Raw genomic sequence first — 20,156 nt, 5'->3', positions numbered from 1 at the left:
TTATCCTTCAAGGCTTAGAATTTTGTGGATTGTTCACATTTAATAAGTGAATCAGAACACCTACAGCTCTTTTACTAAATTCATTCCTCTTCTATTGCTCTTGAGCTTGGTATTTTAGTCAAAACTTTGCTTCATCATACTCTCCTCTTCTGCAGTTTTTAGTTTCTCAATCTTTACTGGCCCTTTCCATGTTTTATTTCATGATCATCATTCTAAAACATAGACTTAATCATGTCACTTTGACAACGTCCTCTCATCTTCTGTAGATTAAGTCCAGACTCCTTATTGGACATTTAATGCCCATCGTCCCACTGCCTCAATTCAATTTCATCTCTCTCATTTGCATCTTATGTTCTAGGATTGCTGAATAATTGGTAGCTTTCTAAATACAGAACAATATTTCATACCTTGGTAAATGCCATTCTATTTAAGATGTTCATTTTTCTATATTTATTTGGCTAAATCAAGTTCGTTCTTCAAAACATGGTTGAAATGTTAATTTCCTCATACATGAAGAATTAATTACTGCCTCCTCTTCTCTACTTCCAATTTTTAATATTAGTAACTTTTGAATAAAGCTATTACTTTTATAATATTACAAACGGTAATGAATGTTGATCATTGTGTACTAGGCATTCTCTTGGCATATAATTTATATGTAACATCATTTACACTTTGCAACAATTTTATGAGGTAGTTTGCATTACTGTCCTCATTTTATAAATGAGGAAACTGAGACTTAAGTGTTAATTGACTTGCCAAGGTCACATTGCTAGTAAACATTGGAACATTCCAGAAAGAGAATTGTGGTCAGTAGATGTCAAATGCTGTAAACAAGATGAAAACAGAAGGTAAATTGTTAACCAAGAAGAGATTTTTTTTTTTTTTCAAATGCCATTAGTAATCTCTAGGAAAACAGAAGTTAAAGATCAAAAAAACTAAAAAAAAATGCAAAGCTTGGAATAGTGGTGATCAATACAAACTATTCATTCAAGAAATGTATCTGGAAAGTCGGAAAGATAGAGTGATTATCTGAAGCAGAGTGAAGGAAACTATTATTATTATTTATTATTATTATTATTATTATTATTATTATTATTACGAAATAGTAGATACCTGAGCATTTTTGGAAGCTGATTCTAAAGCAGTGTCTCTCAACTGGATTTGATTTTTGTCCTTCCCCCAGATATAATGTCTGGAGACATTTTTTGTTGTCACTATTGCATGTGGAAGGCAATGGCAGGGATGGAGCTAAACATCCAATACTACGATAGCCCCCATAACACAGAACTATCAGGTCCAAAATGTCTAGTGCCAGGCTGAAAAATCTTGTTTCAAAGGATCCACTAGAGAGGAAGAGACTGAAAAATAAGAGAAATGTGATAACTGATAGGACAAAATAAGAAAGAAAAGGAATAAATAATAAAAATGTTACCTTTACAAAAGCTTTATGGACTATTACTCAGCTATAAGAAGAGATGAAATACTGCCATTTGCGACAACATGGATGGACCTCGAGATAATTGTGCTAAGCGAAATAAGCCAGACAGAAAAAGTTAAAAATCATATCTCACTTATAAGTGGGATATAAACCTAAAAGCAACAAATGAGCAGGACAAACGAACAGAGACTCATGGACATGGACTATAGACTAGTGGTTACCAGAAGTCTATAGAATAGTGGTTACTAATGGGGTGGGGGAGGAGGGAGAAAGTAGACAGGAATTAAGGAAGGAGGTAAATGTAGGGAAATTGAGGGAGGGGAGGGGTGAAATTGCATTAAAGGGGATCAAATATGTGGTAGCTGAAGGAAACTGGACTTTGGGTAGTAAACACAATAGAATATACAGATGTCAAATGATAATGTATACCTGAAAATTATATAATTGTATTAACCAATGTTACCCCAATAAACTTAATTAAAAAATAAAATAGAATACAAATGAAATGTAAGTAAATTAAAAATACAGTTGTTAAAAAAATAAAATCATACATTTTTATGAAAAAAAGAACTATTACCCTCATTTTATTTTATTTTATATATGTATGTATGTATGTATGTATGTATGTATGTATGTATGTGTGTGTGGATATACATATATATGTATGTGAATATATATATATAGAGAGAGAGAGAGAGAAAGGGGGACAGAGAGACGGAGAGACAGAGAGACAAAGAGAGAGGGGTCGGGGGAGGGAGGTTGAAGTTCAGAAAGCTTAAATGACTTGTCCTTTCAGGATCTAGCAGAAGTTTAACTTGAATCTTTGAGTTCCAAATTTAATGTTCTTTTAATTATGTCATCTAACATTTTAAGTTCAAGATTGACTGAGGGTAATTGTTGGAGATGTGATAGCATAAATACCAACCATAAAGCAATTGTTTTGCTTAAAAATTAATGACATACCTATCGATTTCTTATTTCCATAAATAATATATTTAGTGCCTTCTTTTTTATTGAAGGAAAGAAAGATGTCTATGATACTAGGAAGGAAGAAACTAAGAAGAATGTGTTTGGCATCAAATATATGCACAATATTGTCATTTGAAGAACACTAAAAAAGTTGTATGAGAGTTCAGGAACATTTAATCACATATAATTTACACCAGAATTTTTGGTAATTTCATAGTTTAAAGCATAAAATATAATTCTTTAAAGACTCTGTAAAGAACAAACTAAAAATAGACACTAGTATTAGATTACCACTTTTCTACACATTGTTACTCAAGGGAAACAAATATGTGATACTGAAAAGCTGACCCTTCTGCCAGTAGAGACAATATTAAAATTCAAGGATCATTACAACATCCTTCACACTACTGCTACCACAAAGGCAAAAACAATTAAAATGTCCATTGATAATTTAACCATGAAACTTGGAATATGAGCTGTAAGTAGAAAGAGAAATAATCTGGTTTCTTGAAATAGGAATAACAAAATGTGCAAGCACAGCAGAAACTGGCAAAGAAGGCGAATCATCTAGGGACCTGAGGGCTGACCTATGCAGCTGTAGGCCTGGTCAGCTCTGGAAGTGCTACCATGTGAGCAAGCCAACAGGAGTGTCAACTGTCCTCAGCGATCAGGCATCTTCTTCAAGAAGGAAACAGCTGGAGGTCAGAGCCAGTCATCTACTCTATTGACATCTGCTGCTATATTTCTATCCTGGGGTTTCTTTTATTTATTTCTGTTATTCAAACTATTCGATAGAGACCAGGTGTCAACATAATTGTCTTCTCTGATAATTCTAGTCACTTGGATACACCAATGATTTATTTGTAATTCACTAGCAATGTTAATTCAGTACTTAAAACAAACCTTACTAGTATATATAGAAATCAAGTCAATCAAAAGCCCTTCTTTTCTTCCCCTGACACCAGCAGAAGTCTTCATTGTTGCTGTGTTATTTATTGGTTAAGAGTATCATCTGGAGCCACATAGCATTAATTTGAATTCATATTCTTCCACCCCACACTTTAAAAAAGTATTGCAAGTATATCATGAAGAGCGTGTTAGGTAATAGACTAAAAAAAAAAGCTTTGTAGGTACAAACCGAAATTAAAATCCTGAATTTTGGTACTAGTTAACTGTCTGATTTTATGACTGTCTCCCACTCTATTGAAGCCTCAGTTTATTTCTCGGTAAATGTTGATAATAATGCCATATTCAAATGCCTTAAGAATAAAATGAGAACTTTCCTATAAAGTACATGGTAAGTGTTCAAAAAATTGTTTTCTATAATAATGTAAAAAAAAATTCCTACTTTTGTACAGGTAATCCAAGAGGGAAAGGGTGAGTGAACCCAACGCTAGAAAAAAGTTAAAAATGAGAAGAGAGGTAAAAGAGAGGTGGCAGATCAAGTTCAAAGGAAGCTAGAGACTGACAAGTGAAGATCAATAAAGTTTTCAGTGGTAGGTACGGCCAAAGGACTCCAGTGAACAGGGGTGTCCAATGCTTAGTTGTATGTTATTTGCTGAGCCCTGACAAAATAGAACCCTCTTTCTTAACCTTAATCTCCAGATTAGTAAAGTTCCCAAAGCAAAGTAACTCTCTTTCTCATTTAGGTGAATGGCCAGGAAGAATAAAAAAACCAAACCACATGAGGAAAGACATTAGAAAATTCAAGGAAAGTAAAAAATCAGAATAAGACATAACTAGAGAAAACATAAATCCTTGAAAAATCATACTAGAGTTTCCAAATGTATGTGACATGGAATTCAGAACTAAAATTATTTATTTGTTAAATGACAGTGAGACTAAGCAGTCTGAAGAACTTGGGACACCCAGGAAGGATGCATCTGGAATATTGTAGCTAGATGAAACTATGACAGAAGCGGAAGTGACAGCAATTGGGAGACTAGAATTCTTGAATGAAAAATTCTAAGACATGAGAAGTAACTGAAGCTTTTGCATTAAGCAGGATGGTGAATGTGTTGTATGGATGTGGTGCAGAGCTACAAGAGAAGAATAGACCAGCTCGGAATTATTGCAATGATTGACAGAAAATTAACAAAGGCCAAAGCATGAGGATGTGCATAGGGGATAAATCCAAGCTATAAAACAGGAGTAAAATCTCCAAATTCTAGAAATTATTGGATATGAGATAGTGACGTGCATCACTAGATATTAGATTAAGAATTCAAAATGATGGTATTTACATTAATCAAAAACAAGACAAGGTTGGATCAAGGTTACATTTCTGACATATTTCATCTGACACAGAAATAGGTTTGTTCTCTCTAATCAGACTGTGAGACTGTTTGGTGAAAGGATTAGCAGAGAACTCCACATAAATGTTTCTTAATGACCATAATCTATTGTGGGTATTATCCATGGTCTCTTTTTCCTTAGAAATAGAACTCATGATTTTTAGCTTGGTACATAGCTTCCTAGATTAAAAACTACATTTTTCCAGTCTCCATTTCAGCTAGATAAGGCTCTGGAAGTATAAAGACGCCAATGGGATATATAAGAATCCTTAATGAAACAGGATGTGTCTTTTTAATTGAGTGGAATTCAATTATCCACTTGAGAATGAGAGATAGATGCCACAACTGATGATGGTGGGCAAAACAGAGAGAGCCCGGTTCCCTGACAGCTTCATGCAGTCACCTTACCAGCCACAAACTGATTACTTCCATTTATTCTTTACAAGAAAAAGAAATAAACTCATATTTTGTTTAAGCTATTGTTAGGTTGAGTTTTCTACTATCTGCAGCCAAATCTAATTATCTCTAATACAACTGCCTTGATCATTTTGCTATTTTCTTCAGTCCTATTTTTTCAAAAGTTTATAAATATCTTTAAATATACTTTTTTAACATTAATATTCTGAAATGCTGACCAGGCAGTCTTTACATCTGTTTGAAAAAGTTTTAATCTGATAAGTGGCATGGTAAAAACATCCCTATAAATACAACATTGCTTACCACAGAGTCTTATTGGATATCAGATGTGTGATTGATATGTTTGCTAACCAGAGATCAACCAAAATTCTATTGAAAACAGTACTTACAGTGGTCAAGTCTTAGGCCAAGGCCATTTATCAAAGTGAAAGTTTGACTAAACCTGCAGAGATAATAGTATGGTCAGCAGAGAAAAAGCATCTATCTATTCTTTCCATCTGATCCAGACAAGTCATTGTGGGTACATAGAACATTAGAACAGAATTGTATGGTGCTCACATTTAATTATTTGCATAAAGTTAAAAAGTTTAGTCTTCTGCTGATAATTTATGCTTCCCTGCTTTTACCCAATTTCTTACATTAGACTGAAAACTCTAAACCTGTAGTTATTTTCCAACTAATTTTTCTTGTATAAACAGCGCTTTCTTAAACGCAAAACAAATAATTTTAGAGCTAGATGTACTTTTAATATCAGTCACTCCAAATCCTACGTTGTATAGATTAAATGATCCAAAGAGACTAAAGAACTAAATCTTTCTCAGAACAATTGTTAGTTCATTCATTGGTTCCTTCATTCATGTACTGACTCATTCAATTACTATTTAATACTTAAGCATAAAATGTTGGGGAGAGAGAGCTGGAACACAGAATAAGGTCCTGCCATCCATATATTTTTAATTTAGTGGGGTGAAAACAAATTATCCAGATAGTTAAAATACAATATTAGTAAAGGTGCTGTAAGTATTACTACAAAGAATCAGAGCAGAGGAAAGAAGAGAAGGAGTAACTAGCAAAGACTTTACGAAGAAAGTTGCATCTAGGGCTGTACCTTAGAGGATTTGCACAAATGAAGATGGAATTGGCATTCCAGACAAAAGAGGTGGTTTTCTTTTTAACTTGTAGAGTTGATTTCAATATGAAGTATTTTTTTTTTCCTTAAGGAATTTTTAAATTACATCTGGGTGAGGCAGTAAAATCAAATCATTCCTTAAGAAGCCAGAGGTGGGGTAGCTCCATAGTGTAGTGGTTAGCAAGTCTGCTTTGCATGCACACCTCAGGTGGAGCCACGGGCCATACTCTGGGTGCGCCATTCCCCCACCTCGCTCCCCCAGTGCACTGGGTGCGCCTGGCCCCGGGTGCTCTTGGCCCCAGGTGCATGCCCCGAGCATGTGGGAGGGGATGCCCTGTCTTCGGATATCCAGTTCTTAAGGGGAAATGGCAATATCCATGGGTCAGGGGTGGAAGTGGTGGGGGGAATTGAAGAGGCAGGGTGGGGGAAGAAGCCAGAAGTGAGAACAGTGACTTCTGAAAGCTTGACATCACAGTTAAAGCTGCATGAAAAAGTGATGTTTATCAAGGGACAAATGAATCCCCATGAAGTTCACCAACTGAAAGGCCATGCTACTCTGCAGCATCTGGAGAAAATGATTGTAGCACAGCTTAAAAACCAAGAGCATGAGCTACTGCTCACAAAATTCATAAATTAAATGACTGAAAAAGATGTCAGTAATAAGTAAAACAGTAGGGTTTCAATTTACAAGTGAAAATCCAGACAAATGTACAGTATCAAGGAAAATAATATTTCATTGTCCTTCATATTGCCATGAAATAAGCAATCTAGGATACACATATTCAAACATACATATATTCAAACAGAAAGTGTTTAAAATGCAAATGACATTTAGAGAAAAGTGATAGTATCTCCATGTACTTTTACAAATAAATCTCCCTTTACATTATAATATGTATGAAAAATAGGTCCCTGTTTTCCTGTATTTGTGATTGGTCATGGCTAACAGTAATAGAGCAAAATAGGATTAACTAGGCATTTCTTCAATAAGTAGTAGGAGTTGATAACAACATACAAATATGCAGAGAATTTTGTTCATGACTTTTATAACTATAAACTATAAGTACAGATTTACATAGGCTAAATATTTAGCTATTCAGCTATAAAACTATTTACTTTCTTACACTGGTGTTCCTGTACTAGACACCATTTCACAACAGGCTTTTTATTTCATCTAGAAGGAAATTTGCATTTTAGATACATAAGTCTGCAGGTAACCTTCAGCCACTAACCTTGCTGTCTTCTGTCTCTTTAGTTTTCCCTTGGAGGGGATTCTTCTCTCCAAATTCACAGGTTGATTTTAATGTGAGCTGACAAGAAAGCATTGAGCTCTCTGTTTCAGTAAGTTCCAAAGGTCCTGAAGAAAAGTGCTGTGACCCAGTAGTGCCAAGATTTGGTATCGGAAGAGCAGTATGAACAGGCTTTGACCCAACAGCTGGCTGCCTCAGTTTTGAGGCAACCCCAAGTACAGGCATGGCTTCTATAAAAGTATCTTCTTGCTGCCAAAGAAAATGCTTCTAACCTCAGTCTGGTAGACTCCAACTTTAGTATTTCCAGAACAAATACTTTAAACAAAACTTGCAGTCACCATGATTAAAAAAAAAACAAAAAAAAACAAAACACTAATAATATAACTTTTAGGAAGCAGCAACAAAACTCCCCTTCATCTTTAGTTATCTTTTTTTTTCTTGCTGGCTTGAATTCTCATATTCTCATTTTCTCTCTCTTCCTCCTCTCCTTCCTTCCCTTTCTCTCTCTCTCTCTCTCTCTCTCGTTCTCTCTCTCTCTCTCTGCAGTGAGTCAGTGTCTATATAATATTAAATACTCCTTTGGGGAGTAAACTTTTCTTAAAGGTAACTGCAACAAAGCTCCTTCTCTAGGATTAAAAGCCCTTAGTTTTAGCTTTTTCTTCTCACACAGCAGTCTGAGTCTGAGCACCGAGAGTGAAAAAGAGGAGAAAAACAAAAGGAAAAGTCCTCAGTCCCACTGTCAAAGCAGCCAAAAGATCACAACTGTGGAAGGACAGGCTTTCTTCCTGACTTCACGAATAACCAGCCTACATTCTTTTTTTAAAGAAAATTTGTATTTCCCCTAACTTAAAAAAAAAAAAAAAATTGGACACGATTAATAGCCAAAACAAACAGCTGTTGGAAGAACTTTTAGCCCGGAAACAATCCCAGCAATGAAGCTGTTTGTCTGATTTCCAGCTATTTTTCACTACTGACAGCCTTGAACCGCGGTGTTCACTGTTTCATCCCATGAAATCAGGTTAAACTCATCAACAGCGCAACTAGCTAAAGCTGCTAAATCATTCAACGGACCACGCCTGCCGAGGTTATAAAAATACAGTAAATACTGAAAGCAGGGCACTAGATATAGAGTAATAATAGTTTCTGAATTTAATAACGACAACAAAAATATTCATAGCTAATACATATGTAGAATATACTACATAGCAGTTACTGGGCAAGTACTATTTGCATTATCACATTTAACCAATGGAATGACTCAAGAACAGGCACATTTATTTTCTCCACTTCATAGAAAAGATAAGTCAGATTCATTTGAGTAATTTGACCAAAATCACACAGAAAGTAGAAGAGCCTGTACCCTAAAGAGTAACTTTAAAAACTATCTTAGAAGTAATTTAAAATAACACTATTATTCAAGTTTTTAAATTCCAACTTAACATCATAAGCTTCTAGTGTCTAAATGTATATTCAGTGACTATGAATAATGATGCTTCTATTAATAAAATTATTTTATTAAAATCAGATCACGTTTTATATCTGATAGAAAAAAAAGCATGTCAAGATCTATAACAAAAGCAAAGGATACTTTTTTAAGCAAAAATCTTACACACATGTACTACTGTCTTAGATAATGGGTACACAGAGAAATTTCCCCATTGTTTAGTAAATATCATATTTATGGGACAATGTTGGGATTTCATTAGCAATTTTCTACCTAATAACAGAAATTTATTTTATTTTATATACTTCATGTTACTGTTTAAGAATTCTATAAGACACAGAAAGATATACTCCTGTTTTTTCCTAAATTTTATTTAGAAAATCTGTTATATTAATAAAATATTTTAAGAATTAGTGATATTGCAAGTGGAGTCCCTAGAAAAATGAGTGGACATTTAGTACACATACATTCAATAAATGGTGGCAATTATGAGAATCATAAACCATTATTGAAGAAAATATAGTAAAGAAGTGATTTTCTTTACTATTTCTGGCTCTAAAATTATATACTGTTAAGTAAGAAGGGGTAATTTACAGGTAAAAGCCAATGACTAAAATCAAATTTATATGTTCTTTTTATACAAATATAGAAGAAATTCAAATAAAAGTTAGAAATCTTGACAACTTTTTAAAAAGTAACCCACATGGGCTTTACCCAATGAAATAATAAAAAAATACAACACTAGTAGTGATAAAGAAATGCAATAATCACTTTGAGAAAGTTACTTTAAATTTACAAACCATTTAACAGTCTTCCAGAGACTATAAGATAGAGATGTTCAAGTTCCTAAAATGGAGTTCAGACTATATGAAAAAATATATGTATCCTGTCATCCTCATATCATAAACAAAATGAAATCTCTAAAATAACAGGACTTGGGAAAACTGGTTCTGGGAAGACCATTCAAAACATATGCAGCTTTGTGAGCATATCACTAGCAAAAATAATGCTCAAGCAAGCAGTTCATTTAAGATTTAAAAAAGCAAATAGAAGTACTGCCAATACCTTAATTAGAATTGGTGGGAAAAACCCAGTTGGATGGCAAACCCTGGGCCAATAGGTTTGCAAATGGGCTGCAGAGGGGCACTGGAATCTGCAGGTAATTAAGAGCCACACAAGACAAGGGGTATGCCCTTTTGGCGAGTAAGCCCCTGATACAAGCGCTTGTTTTTTAATTTTTTTTTAAAAAATTGAGCCAAAAAAGCACCTGTTAACTACATGGTATCAAAGTTGAGGGCTTTTCCCATCCAAGGTAATATTCTACTATGACTACTCTGCCTCCCTTGGCCTAAAATAAATCATAAATTAAAGCTACACTACTTATATGTTATACCAACATAATTCTATTTACCAATTGCAGTGAGCTAATTGGTATTTCAGAAATGCATGCTGGAGCAGAACACACTGTAATTCCTGATATAATCAAATTGAAAAAAAAAGTGTTCACATGCAATAAGATGTCTTTTCACTTTGAAATGTCTTTTGCTTATTAGATAGTATCATTTCACTATGACCTAAATATAAGGTTGAAAATAGTTGTCACCATTGACTAATTCATGAACTAACATCCACCACCAAGAGTAACAAAACGAGTTAATTTCTTATAGAGGATTTAGTGGGTGCCAGGTACTGTCACCGAATTTCATTCTAAGAACATCGCTTTTGAATAGGAGACATAGGCCCTGAGAAGTAATTAGCTTAATGTCACAGAAAATGGGGTTTCTCAAACTGGTTTGAGAAACCACTATCTGGAAGCCTTGCCAAGAATATAGATTATTGTATTCATCTCAAACCTACCAAATAAGAAAGGTGAGAAAGATAAAGTCTGAGAACTGAATTTAAATAAACTCTCCTATACAGTAAAATTTAAGATTCATATTTTCATGGATTTGTAGTTGACAGCTCAGGAAATGGATTCTAAAGCTGGATTGCTGTAGTCAAATCCCTGCTTCTTTACTTACTAGCCAAATGAAATTGGCATTTGCTTGAGCCTCGGTTTCATAATCTGTAAAATGGGGAAAAAGTAACTACATATCTTTCACAGGTTAGCTGTGAGAATTAAAGGAAATAAATACATGAAGTCATTAGAACAGAACCTGCCACCAGTAAATGTTCAATAAACGTTAGCTATTAACATTCTAAAAAATATTAGTCTTGTGAATTATTGAGGAAAGGTCAAGAAACATAATTGAAGAGTTTGGCCAGGATCATAAGGGTTAACATAATTAAACTCAGGAAAAAAACCCTGAAAATAAAAACAAGATAAATTACTTGTCATTTTCCCTATCAAATCTAACAGGAAAAGCAGCAGTGACTCCTTCTAAAGCTAAGCTAGAATTTCAGGCAATAAAAGAATTCCAACCTGACTATATTTTAATATGAGTGATTTTAGAAATAAATAACATCACCTCATGAAATAACAATTTGCTAATTATTATTTATTTATGAGAAAGAGAGATAAAACAACCACTGTCAATACTAAAAACATGCTTGCAAAAAAAGACAAAATAGGATTGGTTAGGCAACTCTGCTGTTTGCTAAAATAGAAATAGGAAAGTCATATTCCTATCTTTAATAGCTTGGTTGAAATAAAATTTACACAAAATAAAATTCAACAATTCTAAGAAAATAATTCAATGTGATCAGTACCACATATGGAATACTCTCTTTGTCCTAAAAATTTGGAATACTCCCTTTGTCCTAAAAATTTCTCTTATTCCCCTTTCCAGTCAACATCCTGCTCCCAGCACAGGCAACCAATGAAGTACTTTCTGACACTAGTTTTGCCTTTTCTAGTATACGTTAAAATGAAATCATGCAGTGTTTTTGTGTCTGACTTTTTTCATTTAGCATAATGCTTTTGAGAGTTATCCATGTTATATGTACCAATAGTTCTTTCTTTTGTATGGCTGAGATATATTCCATTGTATGCTTATTGCAGAATTTGTTTACATAGTCAACAGTTGAAGGATATATGAACTGTTTCCACTTTGGGCATATTATGAATAAAGCTCTAAAAATATATGCACATGTTTTGTGTTGTTAATATTTTATGTTATCATTGATAAATAACTAAAAGGGGATCTCTGGGTCATTTAATAAGAAAATATTCAAAGTATAAGAAACTTCCAAACTGTTTTCCAAAACACACCATTTGAACTCCCAGTAGCAATGTATGAAAGTTCCAATAGTTCCACATACCCATCAATACTTCGTATTGTCAGTCTTTAATTTTAGCCATTCTAGTGAGGTGTATGCTGGTTTTAATTTAAATTTTTCTAATAACATTGATGTTAAATATCTTTTCTATGTATTTGTTTTCTGTGTCATCCATATATCATCTTTGATGAAATACCTGCTCAAAACTTTTGCCCTTTTTTGTCTTCCCTTATTGATTTTTAATAGCTCTTTATATATTTTGGGTATAAGTCCTTTCTTAGATTTATGTTCTGAAAACACTTTCTCCTAGTTGCAGCTTACTTTTTGTTAGGAGACAATTTTCCATATATTAGTCACATTTTTTGCAGTATTGTGAGCAGAGGCCCTAACTGTCTTATCATGTTAAACTATCTTTTCAAGAATTTTGAGTAGTAAACGGTATTGAAAGATAGATACGAACAGCTCTGGAAGATAGAAGTGGTGTTTCCTTCTGGAGAAAAGGGGTAGTTTGTTTTTGTTTTTACTGTCCATTATAATAAAAATATGTCTACCTTCAGGGAAAAGAAAAGGTGAGGCAGGTTTACTTATAACATTTATAAAAGATTTATGTTCCCTAGGCTCAAAGTTCCTCTCCTGTAACCCAGCCTACTGCATGTGCAAGTACCCTAACTGCTCCTTGTCAACTGTAGAAACTAGGGTTTGAGAAACCTGCACAAGAAAATGATGATATGCTGGCTACTGCAACTTCTGTGAATAATAAACTTTTCTGGTCTCTAATAAAAGATTCTTACATCTCAGCCAGAATCCATGAATATATGTCAGGTTAACTTGTTAGCTTGCAAACAGGGTAAAATCTCAGACTTCTCACAGTTCTTGACACCCTTCTGTTAACTTAACAGAATTGTCTTTAATATTGTCTTTGAACAATATTGTCAGTTTTTGCTTTATGTATTTTACAGCTTTATCATTGGCTTCATATACATTTAGGTTATTTCATCTTGATGAATTGACTCCTTTAATATACATAATAAAAATCTTTTTCTATATTTTTAAGTATTTCTTATCCTAAAGTCTACTTGGTGTGATATTTTGATAGATTAGTGATTGGTTTAACTTTTCCGTCTTTTACATTTTATCTGTGTCTTTATAGTTAAAATGGATTTTCTGTAAGTGATATATATTTCTTCTCATTCATTTATTCTTCTCATAATTTCTGCCTTTTAACTGCAGTGTTTATATTATTTCAAATGTAATTATAGATATAATCGGTTTAAAACTACCATCTTACCATTGGTTTTCTATTTGATTTTTATTGTTTTTCCCCTTTCCTGCATTTTTGGATCAATTCAATTTTTTTATGATTCCCTTTTATCTCTACTCTTGGTTTAATTATTACATAAAATGTTGTGTCTACACAAGTTTTAATGGTTTCTCAGGGGTTTACCATATAAACCACTAACTTATTACTATATATCTTTGTATAGTAACAACTTCATATATAATGTAAAGCCTTACAATATTTTATTTTCATGTTCTCACATTTTTGTGTTATTATCATCATATGTTTTCTTCTACATACATTAAAATAGCACATTTTATTATTATTTTGTTCAAAACTATCAATTACCTTTTAAGGAAAACTTCTAAAAATGTATTTTATATTTATTTCTGGTGGTCTTCTAGCCTCTGTACAAATAGATGGAAATTTCCATCTGATGTCATTTTCCTTGTACCCAAGCAATCACCTATAACATTTATTTTATTGCAGATTTGCTGGTGATTAACCGGTTCAGCCTTTGTTTGACTGAAAAAGAATTTACTTCACCTCCTTTTTGAAAGGAATATTTCTGAGTATAGTATTCTAAGTTAACCATTTCCTTACTCAGTTCTTTAAAGATTCCACTCTATTGTTTTTCACTAGCATAATTTCTAAGGAGAATTCTGATCTTTGTTTTTGTATGTATTATGAATATCTTATTCAGTTTCTGTTAAGATTTTCTCTTTATTACTCATTTTCAGTAATTTGATTTTTACAATTCTGTTTTGTGTTCTTTGCTTTCTTTATAGTTTTATAAAATTTGAGGAATTTTTGACAATTATTTCTAAAACATTTGTCTGCTTCCCTCTTTCCTTCTCAGGCTACAATTATATATGCATTGGACCATTTATTTTTGTATCACAAGTTACTAATGCTCTGGTATTTTTTTTTAACTCTGTTCTTCATTTTGAATTAAATTAACTTCCACTGTTATCTTTTCAAGTTCACCAAACTTTAGTGCTATAATATTTAATCTGTTGTTAATCCTGTCTAGTATATTTTTATTTCAGATAATGGATTTTTATCAATAGCAGACTGTTTATGATAGTTGCTTAATATTCTTATCTACCAATTAATTACATCATCTCTATCATTTGGGGGCATGATTTTATTAATGGATCTTTTTTCCTCCTAGATATGAGTTATGTTATATTATGTTTTACATAATATAACATATATTATGTTTTTATGTTTTTTGTTTTTTTTTTACTGAATGGTAGGCATTTTGAATTATACATTATTGTGTGCTGGATTTCAAGCAGTGTTTGATTTTGTAATGGCACACAAGTAGATTACCTTTGAGACTTCCCTATAAGCTATGTTAAAGAAGGTACAGATCAGCTTTTTGTCTAGCACTATTTTAACAGCACTCAAAAAAGAAATGCTCCTTTTAAAATTCCAACAAACACCTCACATATTAAGTGGTGTCTCCACTCTATCTATGGAAATACCAAGTATTCTCATTCCCAGTCTTGTGTGAGTTCTTAGAATTTCTTATCATTTTCTTTTCTGCTGCTTCTTTCTTTGGCCTTTGCTTATTTCCTCTCATACACGTACAGATATGTCCTCTGACACTGGAGGGAACACCTATGTAAGTTTTGAATGTTTATTCTCATATATTCTCTGTCATCTCTCTGTCTTTCTCTCTCTCTCTCACTGTCTCTCCCTCTGTCTCCCTCTGAATCTCTCTCTCTCTCTTTCTCTCTCTCTCTCTCTTTCTCTTTGTCCCTTCCTTTCTGGTACTCTGTCTCAGAAATTTTTGACCTCCAGGCTTTCCAGAACTTTTACTTCAGTCTCTACTACTTAGCACGACTACTAGACTCTAGTAGGGTTCTCCATCCTTAATCTGTGATCTGGGTACTTGGGTACTGACTCCAGGAAGGAAGATGGCACGATAATAGGACTCCCATTTTATTGTTCTTTTCTCAGGGATCACAGACATGTGCTGCTTTTATCCAATGGCTGAATAATGTTGTTTTATATACTTTTGTCCAGTTTCTAATTGGTTAAAATAGAAGAGTAAATCAGATCCCTGTTAATCTATAATGGTTAAAAGCAATAAATGAAGAGTCAGATTCTGAATTTTTTTCCCTCCAATCAATCTTGAAAATACATTGGATATTAAATCAGTTTTTCACATTAGAACCCAAGAATCTTCACTGGTTTGTTAGTCTCCTTCATCTAGCTAAGAACTTCCTTTAAATTTTAAAGAAGAAATAATTTATACTGACAGCTTGCAAAATGTTTGATTGATTGGATGAAATTGTCTTCTAGATCTAATGAAAAAATTTAAATAATTTAAAATAGCATAAGGTACAGTGAGCATGGAGTTAAAACTATTCACCAGACTTGGTTTCAAACACTTAAAACACTGAGGTCTGTTTAGAAATTTCTCTTGCCAGAATCCCCATTGGCATCATTTTTTTCAGATATCTGGGAAAAATTTGATGCATAAAGAAGTATTAGCCATACAGTATATTTGAGTGGGCACTAAGCCAAGATATGCCTTTATTGTGGTATTGCGCAGGGGAAAATAAGGTAAAACAGCTGGCTAAAACATAGTCAGGTGATGAGTACAAAGGAGCCTATAATAAAACAGTTAACGGGCTTTTGTAAATACACACAATGCCCACTAAAATGAGGAACAATTCAGGAGAGGTGGAAACTGGTTATATTTGCTCTATGGCATACACTACCATCTAACAGGCTTCCTTACAAAATGCTACTGATGTAGTTAATTGAGCAAATGAAATTCATCATATTCAGGCCTCTAAACCATAAAATATAATGAGAAGCAAATGTAGTGAGTATGAAATGCCATTGCATGTTGATACTTTCCCTTTTAGAATATCAGCCCCAGAGCCAAAAATGTACACATGTGGAGAAAGGACAGATATTTTATTAAAACAAAATCATTTCAATAGTCTTGCCAGATAAATTTCAGTGCTCCAACAAGACAGTAGACCTTACAAGCCTAAATAAACACTAAAAAAGAACATTAATAACTTTAAAAATAGTTATACTTAAAAGAACTATACTTGTTGGCATACATGTACACAAATACACTGTGTTTTTAAGGTAAAGAAAGGCACCTTAAACCAAGTCATAACAATTTGTTCCTGGGAAATGCAGCCAAATAATTTTAGGCATAACAATATATAAAAACACTATTTTATAAAAGTATCTCTTTTACTACTTACTGTTCCTTTGCCACTTTTATTTTTAGCTATTTTTGAATGTTACATATAAATAAGAATTGGTTAAAATAAATAGAGTGACATACCAAAACATAACTGTTTAAACAGTATCAATAAAAATGTTTAGAAAGGCTGTACCTTACAGTTTTGAGGAATTTGTAGAACTATCACTTGGAATATTACACATTCTCACATATCAAGCATACTACAGCATGAAACATAACCTTACTCTTACTCTTTCAAAGTAAAAATCTTAACTATCCTCTGTCTTATTTCAGATGTATTGAGGGTGCATCAAGTTTCTTTCAGGAATTGAGAAGAAATTATTTCTAAAGTTCTTCTTTTACGCTTTATTTATTTTTATATTTTAACACAGGGAAACAATATAATCGCCTGTATTTTAACCCCAAAAGTGAGTTAAATTAATTGCTGTTTATGATCAGAAGATACTTCCCTTAGTTCTAGCAAAGGTTCTAAATTACAGCTAAACAAACTTTCATATTCATTCTAGGAGACCACCCAGAAAGCCACCCAAATCAATAGCTTCACAAAAGAGATGTTTATCAGATCATACAACATTTTACTAGGAACTCTGGGGATATTTCAAAACAGCTGTGTGTGTGTGTGTGTGTGTGTGTGTGTGTGTGTGTGAGAGAAGGAGAGAGAGAGAGGGAGAGAAGAGGAGAGGGAGGGAGAGGAGGGGGGGAAATATTGGGAGATTCAGCAAGGCTGCCTATTATTCAACTGACCTAACTGACCTGAAGACATGAAAATAATTATGGGGAATTAGGAAATGTGAGAACAAAAGCTTGGGGGTCTAATGGTAACTCTCCTATTCTGGATATTTTACTTAACTTTTGGACAGCAATAGAAAATTACATTTACATTACTAACATCTATGTATTCCACTGAACAAAAGTAGGGATCAGGGTCCATAACTTGAAGTTGTAGTGCCCTTCACATCTGGAGTGGTGCACTGTACAGTCTTCCCAGGTGTATGCAACAGCCCTATTCTCAACAGCCCAGAAATAAAATGAGACTAATAACTGGAAAACCATGTTTCCCTCTAAGGGGCATCGATCCATTAGATTCAGAAATATGTAGAAAACATATCATAAAAGATTCAAGCTTCAAATACACTTTTACAAAAGTCTGAGTGAATACTTCAAAGGTTTTTTTTTTGGTCTGCTTTTCACTAGAATAGTTTTCTTTATATATTTCCTTTTACTGACATTATATCCACTCTGACCTTGCCATCATTTTCCTGCTAAAATGCTAATGTCCAAATATCCATTCCCTTCACTTCCATCTTATCTGAGTCTCAAGGCTTTCTTTTCTTGAAATTTCACAATGAAAGAATGATTTGTGACAGAAATAGAAACTGTTGCCTAACTCTTTCTCACGTACTTTTTGGTCATTGATTTTATGAACCATACATATGTTGTCTTAAAATATCATCCTCTTTCCTCTTTTTAAAGCTTAGACCATGAAAATAGTTTAATAGAAAAGCATAATGTTAAAAAAGTACATAGATTTCTATAAAGACTTTTAATTCATAATTTCCTTTTATCATTAACAACATAAAATATATATGAGGAACTTCTAATTCTTAACGAAGTTGAAAATTTGGGCCAAGTCTAAAATGTCTTGCTTTCTTCAATTTTCTCCCGTATCCATATTCTCTTGCTAAATATTTTTACAAAAAATTCTGTTTCTTATCCCCCTACAAGGCTTCCACAAAATAGTTACAAGCTTTAGAGGGTAGGCAAGAATGAAAATAGAAAAAAAAAATGGATAACTCAGTTTGGCATCTAAACTGGTATTTATTAGTTTTTATTAAATAACATTTAATAATTGGGGAGATTTCACAAACTTAAAAGAAATGAAGATAAAAAATTTGCTGATAACCTGCTATTAAGTACCTGGTGATAAACTAGATTTTTATCCAATATAAAAGGAAGTTTTACTCTTACTAACCTCAGCTTAAAATCCTCATTATTATCAGCTCTTGTATTTTCAGGATGAGTAGTATATTTATACGATAGTTATGTTAGTATTCAGTTCAGACGTAAAGGAAAAAAAGTATGAGGTGAGGGGGAACCACCAAAAATACTTACAAGGTTCCCAATGGTATCATAAAAAGTTCCCAGAAACATCTATTGCTGCCATGTGTCCTCTTGCTGCCAAGTTCTGTAATAGCAACAAGAAGCTTTGAAATCAATCAATTCCACTATTGCTGACAGGTATCTCCTTAGTCACTGGAAATGCCTGCAACGGATTTTAAGAATATAAAGGAAATTTGCACAGCCAAAATAAAATGGAATAAAGTACCATTAGATTTGCTGAAAATGGGATAGGCTAAAATCTATCAACAACTGGTATAATATATATTACATGTGAACTTACAATATAAAATCAGGGAAATGAGCAATTTGCTAATTTAAAAAATAATCTGGCTTCATTAATTAAACTTGGCTTAAAAATATATTTATTTTCATATTTTTATCATAAGTAAAATAAAGTATCTCATATATTTCTGGGATTGATAAACAAAAATTTCTTCATTCAAATACAGATAGGCTGAAAGGCCAAATTAAAAGTTATGTGTTATTTCTGTCCTCTCCTCTAAACACTTTCTGATGGAGACCATCAGATACTAACATGGATTTTTACAAACATACTGATTTACTCCAGACTTTACTAAGAGAACTGTTAACTTTTACAGGAGTTCACTGAAAACAAAGGGTGTTAGCATTAAGGGACAACACTGCCAACTTTCCACACTTTCTGACAGAAACAGGCAAACAAAACAAAACAAAACAAAACACTATGAACAAACACAAATGGAAAGTTTAATAATTCCAACTGGATGGGATAGATTCTTCTCACATAAAGCCAGTTTCTCTATTTCCTATTACACATTAATTGCTCATTAGAAATGATATTCATGAAAATATCATTTTCATGAAACAGTTTCAAAAACCATGCCTGAAAATATGTGCATTCTCAAAGTTTTATGTCTGCAAATCTTGCTGTAATAATGGCATATTTGCATTTTCTACTGTACATATCCCAGATTCTCATGAAACAAGATATTTGGGGTTTCTCTAAGAATAACATTAAGAGAAATAAATTCAATTCAATTGTATGGCTTATGAAAAGTTATTTAAATTATTAAATTCTCATTTTCTCTGAAATAGTTTTTTGTTTACATTCATCAGGAAGAATCTGTGTATCCCTCCTCCCCAAAGTTCCCATCCCCACACAAATTCTATTTTCTACACATACATTTATTTCACCACATCTCAGCTTCGAATTCTTTTGCATAAGGTATCTTATCTAAAAAGAACTGATCAATAGTCCAAACCGATTAAGATCGGGTTCTACATACATAGACCTCTTCCTTCAAGCTGTTGAGGAACTACACAAAAATATTGCCCGATAGTTGAAAGACACCTAGAAGCACATTTACCCAGCT

At 33.1% G+C, this 20,156-nt stretch overlaps 1 protein-coding gene across 3 annotated transcripts in view; it reads right to left on the bottom strand.

The window, feature by feature from the left end:
* NAV3 (neuron navigator 3) overlaps positions 1–8,308 on the bottom strand; it is a 302,837-nt gene extending 294,529 nt beyond the window's left edge. For 2 of the 3 annotated variants that reach the window (XM_039838902.1, XM_039838904.1), the window contains exon 1: positions 7,483–8,308. In XM_039838902.1, coding sequence (XP_039694836.1) covers positions 7,483–7,725 — 243 coding nt within the window. In that variant the 5' untranslated portion in view covers positions 7,726–8,308. The remainder of the gene's footprint in view (positions 1–7,482) is intronic. The other variant, XM_039838903.1, reaches the window with a different exon arrangement.
* Between the last annotated feature and the right edge of the window lie 11,848 nt (positions 8,309–20,156).

This window comes from Pteropus medius, unplaced genomic scaffold (genome assembly GCF_902729225.1).
Source record: "Pteropus medius unplaced genomic scaffold, Ma_sr-lr_union100, whole genome shotgun sequence".
NCBI classification, from domain to species: domain Eukaryota; kingdom Metazoa; phylum Chordata; class Mammalia; order Chiroptera; family Pteropodidae; genus Pteropus; species Pteropus medius.
Note: the sequence above shows the minus strand (reverse complement) of the source record. Positions and strands in the feature narration are given on the sequence as shown.